Source organism: Aythya marila (genome assembly GCF_965140915.1).
Source record: "Aythya marila genome assembly, chromosome: 27".
Lineage (NCBI taxonomy): Eukaryota > Metazoa > Chordata > Aves > Anseriformes > Anatidae > Aythya > Aythya marila.
This window is the reverse complement of record NC_139068.1, coordinates 834,623-848,296: the sequence shown is the minus strand read 5'-3', so window position 1 is coordinate 848,296 and position 13,674 is coordinate 834,623. Positions and strand designations below refer to the sequence as shown.

Genomic DNA, 13,674 nt, shown 5'->3' with positions numbered 1-13,674 from the left:
GCTTTGACAAATGCATTATTCTTTGCGAACAGTTGGCTTAGTTCTACTGGAAATTCAGTCGAAGGGGATTAGACAGCTCCTGGGGCTGAACATCCCTGCTGCTTGAGATTCACCGTATACAATGGCAATTTTTTCTCCTAGTGATTTTTAACTAGCTTTCCCCTCTTTCAAATATCTATTTTTACCCCCACGTACTCGTTTTCTAACCAGGGTTCCTCAGAAGTCCTAGGATAAGTGAAGTGAAAGTATTCAGAGCACCCAGAACTCAGAATCTATTCCCATTGAAGATAGGGAATCAGTTTGAACCCCCAGTTACCATCCAGTGCTTCAGTTTATCCTTTTGTATTAATTCACGTTTCAGAAGTGGTTTTATTTGCATGGCTAATGTAACTAAATGCACTTTTGCTTTAAGTCTCTGCACCTTTGCCAGCAGGAGCTGCTGGCTGGTGGCTCCTGTGGAGCCGCTCCATGTGCCCACCTGCCCGCTGAGCCCTCAGACCTCATCTGTGGCTGGAGCAGCTCTGAGCTCTGCCTTGGCATCCCCCATTTTAGCTGAGGAGAACGGAGGGAAGGAATAGGTTGCAGAAAACAATCAAGTTATGCAAAATTAAAGGAGAGATAGGATGAGTTTGTGGTACTCAGACAGAAGGTTCCTGGTCTTGCTGGGTCCTTCCCTGACAAATGTCCTTTGTTTTGGATTTCTTTACTCTTTCTTGGTGTGCCCCGAGACCTATCTGGTCTTGCATGTCTTTGTGCTCACTGCAGGAGAGAGAGCTGGGGCAGAGCTGATCGCTGATGCTTTTGGAGGTTGTGGGGTCTGCAGACTACCAAGCTCTGCTTGCAGAACCAGCAGTCCCTGCACCTGTAGCCTAGGGCTGCAGCCAGGCCATCAGCAGGGACCCCAGAAGGGCCATACCTGCTGAGCATCTCTGCACAGCATTACACCTTTGGAAGCGCGCGGCTGTACAAGCGGGTCGCCAGCTGGGCGTCCTGGGAGGCCCTGGTTTATTTTTCTCTGCCGACTGCACTACCCGTGGAGAGCCTGGCTTGAAAGGAGTCGGAGAGGCTGTGCCAGTAGCTCCAGGGTGGGTTATCAGGCCCTGGAAAGAGCACACAGCAGTTTCTTCCTTCCTGGGATTATCTTGGCCCCCAAGGCATGGTGTCCGGCATCATGCCCAGAGAACGGCAGCGGGTCTGGCAATGTCCTTCTCCTTGCATCACTGTTGACTCCAGGGGGTGCAGGATCTGTTCTAGGTCCAAGAGAAATATTTCAGAAGCAAGTTTGCATGAGCATCCCTGCTAACCCCAAGTATGCAGCGCATACATGTGGTGACACTGTAACTCAGACAAGAAGGTGCCCAGGGAGAGGCTGGTGCCCTCTGCAGCAACAAACTTGGCTCCAAGGCCAGTGCAGCTCAGAGTTCAGATTTTGAGGGATCATCAGATGGGAGCCCTGAACAGCCTCCCACGCCCAATGGAGGCCAGGAAGCTATCTAGGAGTAGGAGAACGTGTGCTCAGGGTCTTTGAAGCTCTGTCTCTCCCCAGTGGTGCTACAAGAGGGAATGTGTGCCCTTCGGCACCCGACCAGAAGGCGTGGATGGTGCCTGGGGAGCCTGGTCATCCTGGGGAGAGTGCAGCAGGACGTGTGGTGGAGGCGTATCATCATCCATTCGCCACTGCGACAGCCCGCGGTAGGTGTATGTTGATGCAGCTTTGTTGGTGCAGCCCTGCCTTGTCCTGGCTCTGTGGCACCACTGCTCAGGTCGATGGGGAAGATGGCACCCAAAAGCCCTGCGCCCAGTTTCAGTGTAGACTGGGGAGGACTGAGTTTGCTGAGTCTCAGCTCCTGTGTGTAAATTTCAGCTCTACCCATGTGCTGCTTTCAAAGACAGCTTGTTACTGTCACATTTGGCAGTGGGTCTGCAGTGACAGACCCAAAGCTGCTCGGACAGTTCTATTGCACACTTGAAGCTGAGCGTGTGGATTTCTCCAGGCAGGACTGTTCCTTGCAACAGAGCAGGGAGGGAAAAGCCATGGTGTTCCCACAGGGTTGGAGCAGCCAACTTCTACTAGCACTGACTCACTCTCCTGAGCTGCTTTTCTCCTCTCATCCTTGATTTGTCAGGCCCACGATCGGAGGCAAGTACTGCCTGGGAGAGCGGAAGCGCTACCGGTCCTGTAACACCGACGTGAGTACCATCAGGATTGCAGAGAGGAGCAGCAGGGGGTGAGAAGGCCTTTGGGAGCCCTGTGCCACAGCAGGGAGGTAGCAATAAGCTCCTTCCATGGCTGTGGGGTGTTAGGTGCTGCTGTGGGACCCAGGAACAAGGCTGTGGGGCTGGGTGGGGACGAGCTGTGCTGTGTTGGCAGCGATGCCAAGGTGGGAAAAGCTGAGCAGGACGGTGCATGCCTGCTGAGTACCGCCTTCAGAGGGCAGGTGGGTGGTATGGACCTGCAGGGCTTCAGCATCAAAAAGGGGCCCCAAAAGATAACACGGAAAACACGGAGAGATTGGAGGCTTCCAGCACCTACAGAACAGCGGTTGCTTTGTGCTCTGAGTGCAAGCCCAGTGGGGTGAGAGCCGCTGATGAAAGACTGTTAATAACACCAGGTTTCCCAGGGGCAGGGCTTCCTCCTCAAGGGGAGGAAGGAGAAATACCTGTGCTGCAAGGAAGCATAATTAAGCTTTGGACCTGGGAAATGATAGCTTTAATGTCCATGGGCTGTTAGCAAGGAAAATAGGTGCCTCCATAATGCATCTAGCTTTTAAACGACTGCTTGCAAGAGCAAGCATTGCATCTGCAGACAGGCCAGCTGGGAGCCAACAGTTCATGCCATTAGTCTTCAAATAGTGTTTAGCTTTATGAGGAGGTTGCTCCTGCCATACTACAGCACTGACCTGTTGTCAGAGCTGGTGTCCATCTCCTTGAAGGGCTGGTGGTAGTCACTGCTGGGAGCCCTGTAGCAGCTCCTGCCCTAGCAGATAAGGCAGCTGCTCTCACCAACATGCTAATCTCTGGCTCTGTGGCTGCAGGACTGCCCGCCGGGCTCCCAGGACTTCCGAGAGCTGCAGTGCGCTGAGTTTGATAATGTCCCTTTCCGAGGGAAGTACTACACCTGGAAGACATACCGGGGAGGTGAGTGCTGCAGGGTCTGGTGCTGCACAGAGCTGGGCCAGAGTCATGCGGGGCTTTGACTTCCCTGCTCTCTGCAGGGACAAGTCTGGTGGTCCAAGTGGTCTGGTGGGCAGCTAGTCACTCTGTGGGTCCAGGTCCTGCAGGCTGTGTCCCTGTGGCGTATTGCCTTCCCTTCACACGACTGCAGATTGAAAGGCTTCTCTTCCAGTGCAGGGCCATGGCTGTCCTGCTGTGCCCCTGCCCTTTATCACTCAGCTCTGTGCAATTTGCTCTTTAACTTCTTTGTTCTGCCAGAACCAATTCCAGCAGTGTTGGAGATGTTTAGCTTCTTTCCTGGAGTCTGACTAGTTCTTAATTATTGAGTGAGCAAACACAAAAACAAGAAAAGTGAGTTGTTAAAGCAATGCAAAGTGCCACTGTGTTTTGTCCAGGGCTCTTTTCCCTGGTAGTGTCTGGTATCCAGTGGGGGAGGAAAGGGGCAGCCAGGTAAAGCTTCAGCTTCCAAACGAGCGGAGGGGATCTGAACTGGGGGATCCTGCAGAGAGCAGTGCTCCCCTCTTCCGAGGTCAGTCCTTGTGTGTCCTGCAAAGCGTCTAGCAAGGAGAGGGGGCGGGAAGAGGCCTCTGTGGCCGAAATCTCTTAATAATGAGAAAGAACAGTGCGTCTCCTTCATGTAGTTAATGAACTTGACTGGGGAAATCCTTCACAGCTGTGTAAATAAGCATACCTCCCAGTGGGGCTCCTGCAGCCGGAGCAGATGTGCTAAGGCTGCAGGGGATGGATCAATAAAAATGTAATAAAATTGCAAAGCAGTAAGTCACACAAAGACCCCAATGGATGCCAAGGTGGAAGATAACCCTGCAGGCTGGATATGCCCTTGCTTGGACCTCTCTCATCCCCAGTGGTCTGAGTACCAGCCTGAGCCCAGGGGACAGCTGGACAGTTGCATGTTGGCCTTTGTATTTGAATCTGGTGGTGACTGATTTCTGCTTTGGCTCTCAAATAAGCCCCTTCCTCTCCCTGCTTCCTCTCCTATAAAATAAGGTGATGAAATCTGTCCTCTTCTCAGGAGGCTGTGAGTGTGTCCACGTCTAGAAGGGATCTGGGAGTTCCCTGTGTCAGCTATTTCAGATTGGCTTTGCCTAAGGGTCATGAGGGAATATGTTATTTGGCACTGAAACTTCACTTATTTGGTGTCAAAGGGTATCAGTGTCTTTCCCTGCAGTGTCAAGGGGGGAAACTGAAGCACTAGGCAGGAAAGTGATGTGTCCCCATTCACACAAGTAAAGGGGCTGGAAGTGGCAGCTCCTCAGACTGGTCGGGTGTGGGGGGGGTGTCAAGTGCCAGCTCCCAGCTTTCATAGAGATGTGCCCTGACCCCCACCTGTCTCTCAGACCCCTGTCAGCATTAGCAGCATCAGCTTTTGGTGTGGGCTGTCCACGCTGGGCCCTCAGGTCAGCTGGGACTGTGGCAGCATTAAAGGATCAACACTGTCACCCTTCCCAACAGATTTATTTGCCCAAGTCTGAGTGATATGGCAGGACTTTGCAGCACGGGCACTCATCTGCCTTCCAGCTGGTAGTGACTGTGCTCTGCAGGTTGCTTTTGAGCCTGTGTCCCCGTGCCAGGAGACGTTCACCACTCTGGCTGGGCCTCTTCCCCCGCTGAGCTTGGCCACTACCTTCAGTGCTGCACCCTCCAGCCACCCCATCGCCAAAAGGCATGGCAGTGCGAGGGTGCCTGCGCCATACACCACCCATCAGAGCCATCAGACGCCAGCCCCACAGCGATGTCCCTTGCTAGATGGGAAACCTCCCAACCACACAGCACCCACACCCTGCAGCTGGGAGGGGAGGAGGGCACCAGTCCCACGGTGAATTTGGGAAGGGATGAAGCCACCACTGGAAGCCTGGCGCCAGCTGCTGGGTCACTGGCACGCTGAGGTTGGGTTTTGTGTGGGGCCAGTACGGCATGTTTTCCTGGCGGTGATTTATAACGGCCCTGGAGCCCAGACCCCAGGAGCGAAAGACAGCCCCAGTGAGAAGTGCTGAGCTCAGCCTTTCGGAGCCCAGCAGTCAGCAGATACCTTGTGGAATGCAGCTTTAATTGTTTGTTTATTTTGTTTTATTCGCTTAGTTATTCATTTTGCTCTTGGCAGATGCAAGAGCCAAGGGAGAGAGAAATGGCTCATGGGGCTGGGAGAGGGATAGGGAGGAGCAGGGGCTTGCAGAAAACAGGAGATTGCTCATTATAAATTGTAACGCACTTTAATTCTTCTATGGGACAGGGCAGGCAGGAGGAACAAAACATCCTCTGAGGCACAGCGTAGCAGGTAGACAGTACCTGCAGCAGACCTGGCTCTTACTGACCTCACACTGCTCATCCAAAAACCAAGGAGCACACTGAGAAGTGCCCAGGGGTTTCACCTACCTGGGGGCAGCAGGCTGGGATTTGTACAGAGCTTGTGGCAGATCATGTGCTGCTCAGGGCAGTATGGTTGGGTCTGCAGCTTTTTCCTCAGTTGCCAGTGAATTTGTAACTTTTGCTGGGCACACTGAGGAGGTCCCAGTCACTTTCTGGAAGTAGGCTCTTCTTCCGTGGGGCACCCACCTCTGCACAGATAGTTCAGGCACTGCAGAGCCTGCGCATCCACTGCTGAACGCCTGCAGAGGCTTGTGCTGAGGACCAGCTTGTGCTCTGTGGATGCTACGGGTGTGTGGATCGTGTTGTTAACCCTGCCACTGATGTTTTACACCTGAGGCCTGGCAGGGCAGACCTGGGGCACAGGCATGCCATGGCAGATGGCCGTGAGTTCTCAGGGCCATGCCTGCTGCGCTGTCCCTCTTGGTGGCTCTGGTGCTCCCTCGGAGGCAGGAGAGAGCCCAGGGTGCTGCAGAGTGTTTGGCTCTCCAGAAGAAGGGTTGATGTACCTTTTCCAGGGGCTTGCCCAGGCATCCTGCTTGACAGCATGCCTCCAAGCAGCTGAATTCCCCTCTCATGTCTCCTCCTGTTCCTCCCTCCCCCAGCTTCACTCTTCTTCCTTCCCCCTAGCTGCATTCGGGTGCTCCCAGGCACAGCTGGGCCACCCTTCCCCTCCATCTGCCCTTTGATGTGCAATAACGACTTGCAGATTTTTAAGATTTCGGTTGCTACAATTTAGGGGCTTCCCAGCTCTGGGAGGCAGCTTGTGTCTGCAGCCAGTGCCTGCAGGAGCAAACTGCCAGGACTTGCTCTCTGCCAGGGTCCTGCAGGCTGTTGGAGCTCCTTGGGCTGTTCACTAAAATCCAATGACAGCAGAGAGGAAACTGCTGTGCTCAGGTCTCTCCTTCCAGTTTCCTTCCTCCATAACCAGTCCTGTTTCCAAGCACCGTAAGCAAATATCCAGATACCCAGCTTTTTTGTTCTTTAGCTGGTGCTTTGGCAAAGGCTGCTATGAAGCAGGTATTTCAGCTGTAACTTGAGCATCCTTCCCCTTCCTCCTCATACTTCTGTCACCTTCTCTGCTGTGAATGGCTCAGTTCCCACCAGTTCTGGACAGAAAGAAATGCTTTCTCTGGCTGTGTTGTGTAGTGGTTGAGAAACTGGACTGGAACTAAGGAGACAGTTCAGTTCTAGCTTTTGGCCTGATCTTAGACAAGTTGCTTTAGAACTGCTGCCTCAATTTCCCTGCCTGTAAAGTGAGCACGAGTGCCACAACAGCCTTCGTAAGGTGCCAGGTGGCCCAGGAGTGACTGATACCACGTAAGAGCAGGTCAGATTGTTTCATTCCCCGTCACATAGTTCCCCAGGATGTGCAGAAAGGACAGCGTCTCACCATGTGTCAGCATCTGGTTCAAGGGTCATGCCTTGGTGCTGATCACTATGAAGATGTCTTGGTATCTCCATGAGCCCCTCCTCATGGTGGGGACGTCCTCCTGGTCACCTGGAGCTGAGCAGCCAGGCCAGGTGCAGGATGAGCCTATGGGGAGACCGAGGGCAAGGTCTGTCTCTCCACATCCTTTCTCTTTCTCCTCGGTGGCATCATTTAAACCTCCACCTCTTTCCTAGGGGGTGTGAAAGCCTGTTCCCTCAACTGCTTGGCTGAGGGCTTCAACTTCTACACGGAGAGAGCCGCAGCTGTGGTGGATGGGACGCCGTGCCGGCAGGACTCCAATGACATCTGTGTCAATGGGGAGTGCAAGGTGCAGCCGGGCTTTGGGATGGGCTTGAGGCAAGGGCAGAGCCAGTGTGGGTAGAGGTAGCGTGGGCATGCCTCTGCTCTGCATGTGTCTGCAGACCGGGGCATGCCAGGGCAATGGAGGGGAGTGAAACAGAGCCCAGGGAGTTCCCTGCTCCTGGGACACTGCAGCTGGGGTGTGGGAGGACAGGGCCCCACCAGGTTCACTAATTGCCCGCTGCTCCTTCTTCCAGCATGTGGGCTGTGACCGTGTCCTGGGCTCTGATGTGAAGGAGGACAAGTGCCGTGTGTGCGGGGGAGATGGCAGTTCCTGCGAGACCGTCGAGGGCATCTTCAACCAGTCCCTGCCAGAGGGAGGTAGGGAGCAGCAGCCCTGCCAGCACAACCAGTGTCACCCATCCTGGGGCCCCTCCTCACTAGGGGCATCTTGGCTTCAGTGCTTCTAGGGACACATGGAACAGGCAGGGACATCCCAGGGAACCAGCCCAAAGGGTAGGACCAGGCTGAAAGCAGGGAGCATATCACCCTTTGCTGACCAAGCCATGTCCCAGCCACCACTGGCACAAAGTGTCAAATTCCTGCCCTCCTCCCCATTCTGTTTAGTTTTGATGGGTGGCTAAACAAACACCTTGTCACTGCCAGTACCTTGTTTAATGTTTTAACCCACATGTCACGGGATGGCACGTACTCCCATCTAGTGCAGAATGGGGTTGACGGTGGGCTCAGAGGCTCAACATCTCTTTTCATCACCTCATGATATATCGCAGGTTACGAGGAGGTGATCCAGATTCCCAAGGGTTCCGTCCACATTGACATCCGGGAGCTGAACCTCTCCATCAACTACCTAGGTGAGAAGGGGTTGAAATCCCAGACAGAGACTGCTTGGCCTGCCCTTTGCCCTGCTGTTGGCAGGGTATGAGAAAGGCCCAGAACAGAAAACCTCCTGTTCAGCAAGGGATGGGGCTAGGGAGTCCCAGCATGGTGTGGGGTCAGAGGAGGGCAACAGGGTATGCTGGCAGGGCCGCCTGTGGTACACACAGCCCCATCTCACCATGGCTTTGCCTCTGTCCTGCACTTACTGTTCAGCAGCGTAACCCTGAGCAAACCTCACACCCCGCTGTTCCTGGCACTGCCTGTTGTTCCTTGGCATTCCCCCCTCCGCCAGCATGTTGGGCTGGGGATTAAAAATAGACCTGCTCACATTTTCCTTGGGCTCAATTTTCCAGCCAGACTCTGGCTCACTGTTTTTCTAACGGGCTTTTTTTCGTTCCTCGTCTTCCCTTTCTGTCGTCTGTGTGATGGGCAGCCATTGCGGAGGGGTGGGCAGGGAGCTTGCTCGGGTGCCTCTGCGGCAACTCTCCAGGATCAGGAGCCAGTGGGAGGTGGCAGCAAGGCTGTCCTGGCAGTGTTCCTCCAGGCTGGCCCTTTCTGCTGTGTTTGGGGATGCTCTGGATAAACTGGGGATTCCTCGTGGCTGTCCGAGTTGGATTTCTGTGTACTGGAGGCACAGCTCAAGCTCGTGGCTCTTTCTACTGCTGCCACCAGTGTCTCCCATTGCAGGAGCTGTCCCTGTACTCCAGGTGGGACGGGAAGGTGCATCTTCCATCCTCATCAGTCCCAAACACCCTCCCTGCCCCAGAGCATCATGGCAGTGCCAGCCAGATGTGGACGCTGCTGGTGGCGCAGCACAAGCAGGGCAAGCGTGGGAATGGGAGTGGGAGCGGGTGAGAGCAAGAGTCGATCTCCCTCTAGTGACTCCCATCAGCAACCGCAGCCAGGCAGCTGAGGACCAGCCTTTTCCAATAGCCCCAGCAGCCAAGATCTAGTTTGCACAGCTGGATTTGAGCCTGGCTTTGTGGCCACCAGCTCGTCGTGCTGCCAGGTGTCCCCACTGCCGCAGGTGGCACAGCTCCCTGAAGCATCATCCTTCCGCAAGGTGGTGACAGGGAGGCTGAGACCAAGGGGATGAGTGCATTGGTCCCCTCTCTGCTTGTGACTTTCTGCATGATTTTGACTCAGGCATCTGTTTTCTTTGCCCCACCTATTCCTGCCCTGTTAAATGAGGCCAAGGATATTTCCCCTCCCACATAACAGGGCTTTAAGCCCAGAAGATGAGAAGCCTGTGGCCAACACTGGACATGGGCACGTGTTCAGCCTTTCTGCTGACCCTTCCTCCCCTGTCCTGGCAGCGCTGAGAGGGGAGGGTGGCGAATACTACATCAACGGGAAGCTCTCCATCGACCCGCCACGACGCTTCGACATCGCAGGCACCACATTCCACTACAGGAGGTCCCCAGACGAGCCTGAGTCCCTGGAGGCCTTGGGACCCACCAACGTCACCCTCTTTGTCATGGTTGGTAACAGCACATTTCTGCATGCTCCCACCAGGCCTTGCCTGGGCTAGAGACGCCTTGTGGTGACTGCATGGGAATTAGAGCTAACCAGCCTCTGTCCTCACTGCCCAGAGTAAAAGGGGCATGGAGATCAGAGGTAAATTGCCCTAAATTCCTACGTCTCCCTCCCTTGATTTGCCAGGCTTTGGAACAGTTCATTCTGTAAGCGCACAGGGGCTTGTCCTTTGATCATGTCACCTTCATGGCTGCACCATTGTCACCACTGGTGGCTCTCATGTCAGTGCTAAAGGGAATGGAAAGGGGAGGGGAGAGATTTCAGCTGCCCTGCGTTTCACAGAAAGCACTGGGGTCATGGGACACCATCCATGCAGTCTCAGCCATGCTGCACTCAGTGGCACTGATCCCTCGGCCATGCATTTCACTGCAGGTACTCGTGCGGACAGAGCTGCAGGGGATCCGGTACAAGTTCAATGCACCGATCAGCAGGGATGCCTCCAACCAGTACTCCTGGCACTACACCCCATGGACCAAATGCTCAGTGCTGTGTGCAGGAGGTGAGGTTTGACTGCATGTCAGCTGGGGAGGGATGCAGGAGGGATGTTTCCCTGGATCCCATGGGCTGTTACAAGGGTTAGCACCATTTCTCATGGCTCTTGGAGAGCCTGGCTGCAAGAGACTGAGCCAGCATTTAGAAGGAGAGAGAGAGGCAGTTTGAAAGGCCTAATTTCCTGTCTGATTGGAACTGAAAGGCATTAGTTTCCTGTCTAAAACTAAGGGCCCTGACCTGCTCTTGTTCTAGGCCTCAGCTGAGGCTGATGTTTCCATCTCTTCTGCTGGCTGTTCCCCCCAGGGCTGCCTGGAAAGCCTCACAAGACAAAGGTTAGGTCGGGTTTTTTTTTTGAGGGTGAGATCCCAGGAACCCTTTGATCCTCTGCAGGCCCTGCTGAGCCCTCCCCTGGCTGGTGAGCCTTCATGCCACCCAGCCCTCTCAGAGACGTGAGAGGCCAAGGAGGCCTTGGTTGTGAATAGAGAAGCAGGTTCATGCCTGACAAGGTGCAGTGACAAGTGGCAGCGCTGTCATGTGCTTGTGCGGGAGCAGAGCCATGGGTTTTATACCTGCAGCCTAGCTCAGCACCAGCCTCAGGCTTGCTCCACCCCCTTGCTTCTTTTTCTCGGCAGGCAGCCAGATCCAGTCCGTCGTATGCAGGAAACTCTCCGATAGCTTAACTGTCTCCAACCATTTCTGCAACTCTGAAACCAAAATGCCAGAGCGGCAGAGGCCATGCAACACCGAGCCATGCCCCCCGGCGTGAGTACCACAGCTTGGAGCAGGTGGAGGGAGTGTGGGGAGAAGATATGGTGTGGAAGAGGGTGTAATTCCCCCTCTGCCAGTCTCAAGTCAAGAGTCCCCTGCTACAGTCCATAGGGGTGACACTGTCTGGGGCAGCTTTACTGGTGTTGCATTTGTCTCCCTCGTGTCCCTTGCAAGCTTTGCTTTTCTCCCTGTCCCCAGCTGGGTGATTGGGAACTGGTCCGAATGTAGCCGAAGCTGCAACGAGGGTGTCCGCACGCGCAGTGTCTTCTGCAAGCGTAAGATCTCTCCCACTGAGGAGAAGACTTTGGATGATGCCTCCTGCACCCAGCCACGGCCAAAGATGCTTGAGCCTTGCAATAACCAGACATGCCCTCCAGAGTGGGTTGCCCTGGACTGGTCCGAGGTACGTGCTCATCTGCTGCCCTCATCTCTGAGGATGCTGGTCTGTGGAACAGTGTCAGGCACTAGGACAGAGCACTGGTAATGTCACACACGGAGAGTGCAAGATGGGGAGGTGTCCTCTTACAGCTCAGGAGATGGGTGAGACAGGAGCCCTGGCAGGGAGAGCTGGGGACTGCCTGTCCCTGCTCTTGGCCGCGTGTCTTTGACTGCCCGTCTCCTCTCTGCAGTGCACCCCCAGCTGCGGGCCGGGTTTCCGCCACCGCATCGTGCTCTGCAAGAGCGGCGACCACAGCACAACGCTGTCCACCTCCCAGTGTCCCGAGGGCTCCAAGCCCCCCACCAGCATGAGGTGCAACCTGCGGCGCTGCCCACCCCCACGATGGGTGACTGGAGAGTGGGGAGAGGTACGGACACTCTTTCCCCTGGGCTTACTGCGGGACAAGGCTCCATTGCCCAACGGCCTCAAATCCCAGTGCACACAAGTCTTTTACACACAAGGTGTTGGCTCTTGGTGGGGTGGCTGTCACTGTGTTAGCATGACGTAGGGCTGTCCCTACAGCTCCCAGCCCTGCTAGCTCTCAGCCTGCTGGAGGGATGCCCTGAACCTCATGTTTGCAGAATGTGCCATAAATTCTGATCAGCCCCTGCTGGTCAGCAGTGGCCTCTCTCCTCCAGCCTCATCCGCTGATGGAGGCTGAGAACTGCAGCTGCTCTGCAGCAAAAAAGGTAAATACAGGTTTAAAAAAAAAAAAAAAAAAAAGTAACGGGGCCAGGTGCTGTCCCTACAGAGCACTTGGACCTTTACTTTTTCTGGAAACCTGCCTGACTTCCCTACGCTCCCTTAGATCTAGGACTTCAAACCTCTCTGCTGCCCAACAAGCAGGGGTGTCCTGCCAGGACAGTGGGGCTGGACGGGTGCCCACCCCCTCAGTCACAACATAGGGACTATACAACATCTGGTGGGGATGGAGGGAGCCCGGGGAAGGCTCCATGATCCCAGGTCATGGAGAGCCATTGCTCCATTGGCACATGGACATGGCAGCAGCCAAGTCAGGGCTGGGCACAGCTGGGCACTGACAGCATGCGTGCAGCCTCAGGGACACCTGCTGATCACCACAATCTCGGCCATCCCTACTTGGCTGTGTCTCTGTGGGACACGGCTCATGCCCACGCGCCTTTGGGCTGCAGTGATGGGCTAGGATGGCTGGAAGTGGGGCCACCATCGGTCTGCCCAGCACAGTGCCCACAGCAGGGTGGTGCTGGAAGTCCTCCCTTGCACTGCAGGAGGTGCAGGAGGGCTGCCTAGGGCTGGTGATTTAGGGCTAGATTGGAGACCCTGGAGTCTCAGACCAACCTTCTGGGGAGCAGGGCTGGAGCTCTCAGCTGTGTGGGTGCTGTGGGAAGGGACGACTGCATCAAGCACATTTTGCGCCTCCTGAGCCCTGCTGTGCCATCTGCCTCCACACTATTGCAGCCACTGCAGCTGGGTGTTGCGTTGTTTCCCGGCAGTGCTCTGCGCAGTGCGGCTTTGGCCAGCAGAGGCGATCCGTCCAGTGCCTGGCTCACACCGGGCAGCCATCTGGCGACTGTCTGGAAACCCTGCAGCCTCCTGGCATGCAGCAGTGCGAGACCAAGTGCGAGTCAGGACCCACGGACAACCCTGAAGGTAAGGGAGGCAGCGGGATTGGTGGGAGGCACTAAGCCCTGCCAGCATCTGGGACCACAAGGGGCAGGGCAGTGCAGCCAGCACAGCCTGCGCTGGGCTCTAGCTGTGGGTTAAGGCTTTTTGGGGGCAGACCTGATGCTGTCCCCAGTTGTCCATGGCCAAAACAGTCCACTGTGACCATGATAAATGAAGTAACTGCACCTTTGTAAATGTAGGCTTTTAGTAGCGAGGCTCTCAGTAGCTGTTTCTTCAGTACCAACACATCTTGCTCCTCTATGACAAATGGTCCCCAGGAGCTGGGCATCGGGGTGCCACAGGGGAGGGCCTTGAAGGGGACTGGCTAAAATCCTGCCCTGGAGCTCCTCACCAGGGGCACAGCTCTAACTCCACTTCCTTCTGTCACCCATCCAGAGTGCAAGGATGTGAACAAGGTGGCCTACTGCCCGCTTGTCCTGAAGTTCAAGTTCTGCAGCCGGACGTACTTCCGACAGATGTGCTGTAAAACATGCCAGGGGCACTAGGAACATGGTGACCCTGTGGGAAAACTGGAAGGCAAGAGCTGCGCCGAAGGGCTGCCGAGCCGGGCTCTTCCTCTCGCCCCGGGAACCTTCCCTGGGCCCAA

At 55.3% G+C, this 13,674-nt stretch overlaps 1 protein-coding gene across 1 annotated transcript in view; it reads left to right on the top strand.

Moving 5' to 3' along the window:
• The window catches only part of ADAMTS10 (ADAM metallopeptidase with thrombospondin type 1 motif 10), a 56,070-nt gene extending 42,471 nt beyond the window's left edge, over window positions 1-13,599 (top strand). Inside the window, exons 13-25 of the mRNA XM_082779754.1 lie at window positions 1,547-1,692; window positions 2,127-2,190; window positions 3,036-3,138; window positions 7,186-7,319; window positions 7,549-7,672; window positions 8,083-8,163; window positions 9,505-9,668; window positions 10,097-10,223; window positions 10,849-10,978; window positions 11,183-11,387; window positions 11,614-11,790; window positions 12,896-13,052; window positions 13,464-13,599. Of these exons, the coding sequence (XP_082635880.1) occupies window positions 1,547-1,692; window positions 2,127-2,190; window positions 3,036-3,138; window positions 7,186-7,319; window positions 7,549-7,672; window positions 8,083-8,163; window positions 9,505-9,668; window positions 10,097-10,223; window positions 10,849-10,978; window positions 11,183-11,387; window positions 11,614-11,790; window positions 12,896-13,052; window positions 13,464-13,573 (1,722 nt within the window). The 3' untranslated portion in view covers window positions 13,574-13,599. The remainder of the gene's footprint in view (window positions 1-1,546; window positions 1,693-2,126; window positions 2,191-3,035; window positions 3,139-7,185; window positions 7,320-7,548; window positions 7,673-8,082; window positions 8,164-9,504; window positions 9,669-10,096; window positions 10,224-10,848; window positions 10,979-11,182; window positions 11,388-11,613; window positions 11,791-12,895; window positions 13,053-13,463) is intronic.
• Window positions 13,600-13,674: the final 75 nt, after the last annotated feature.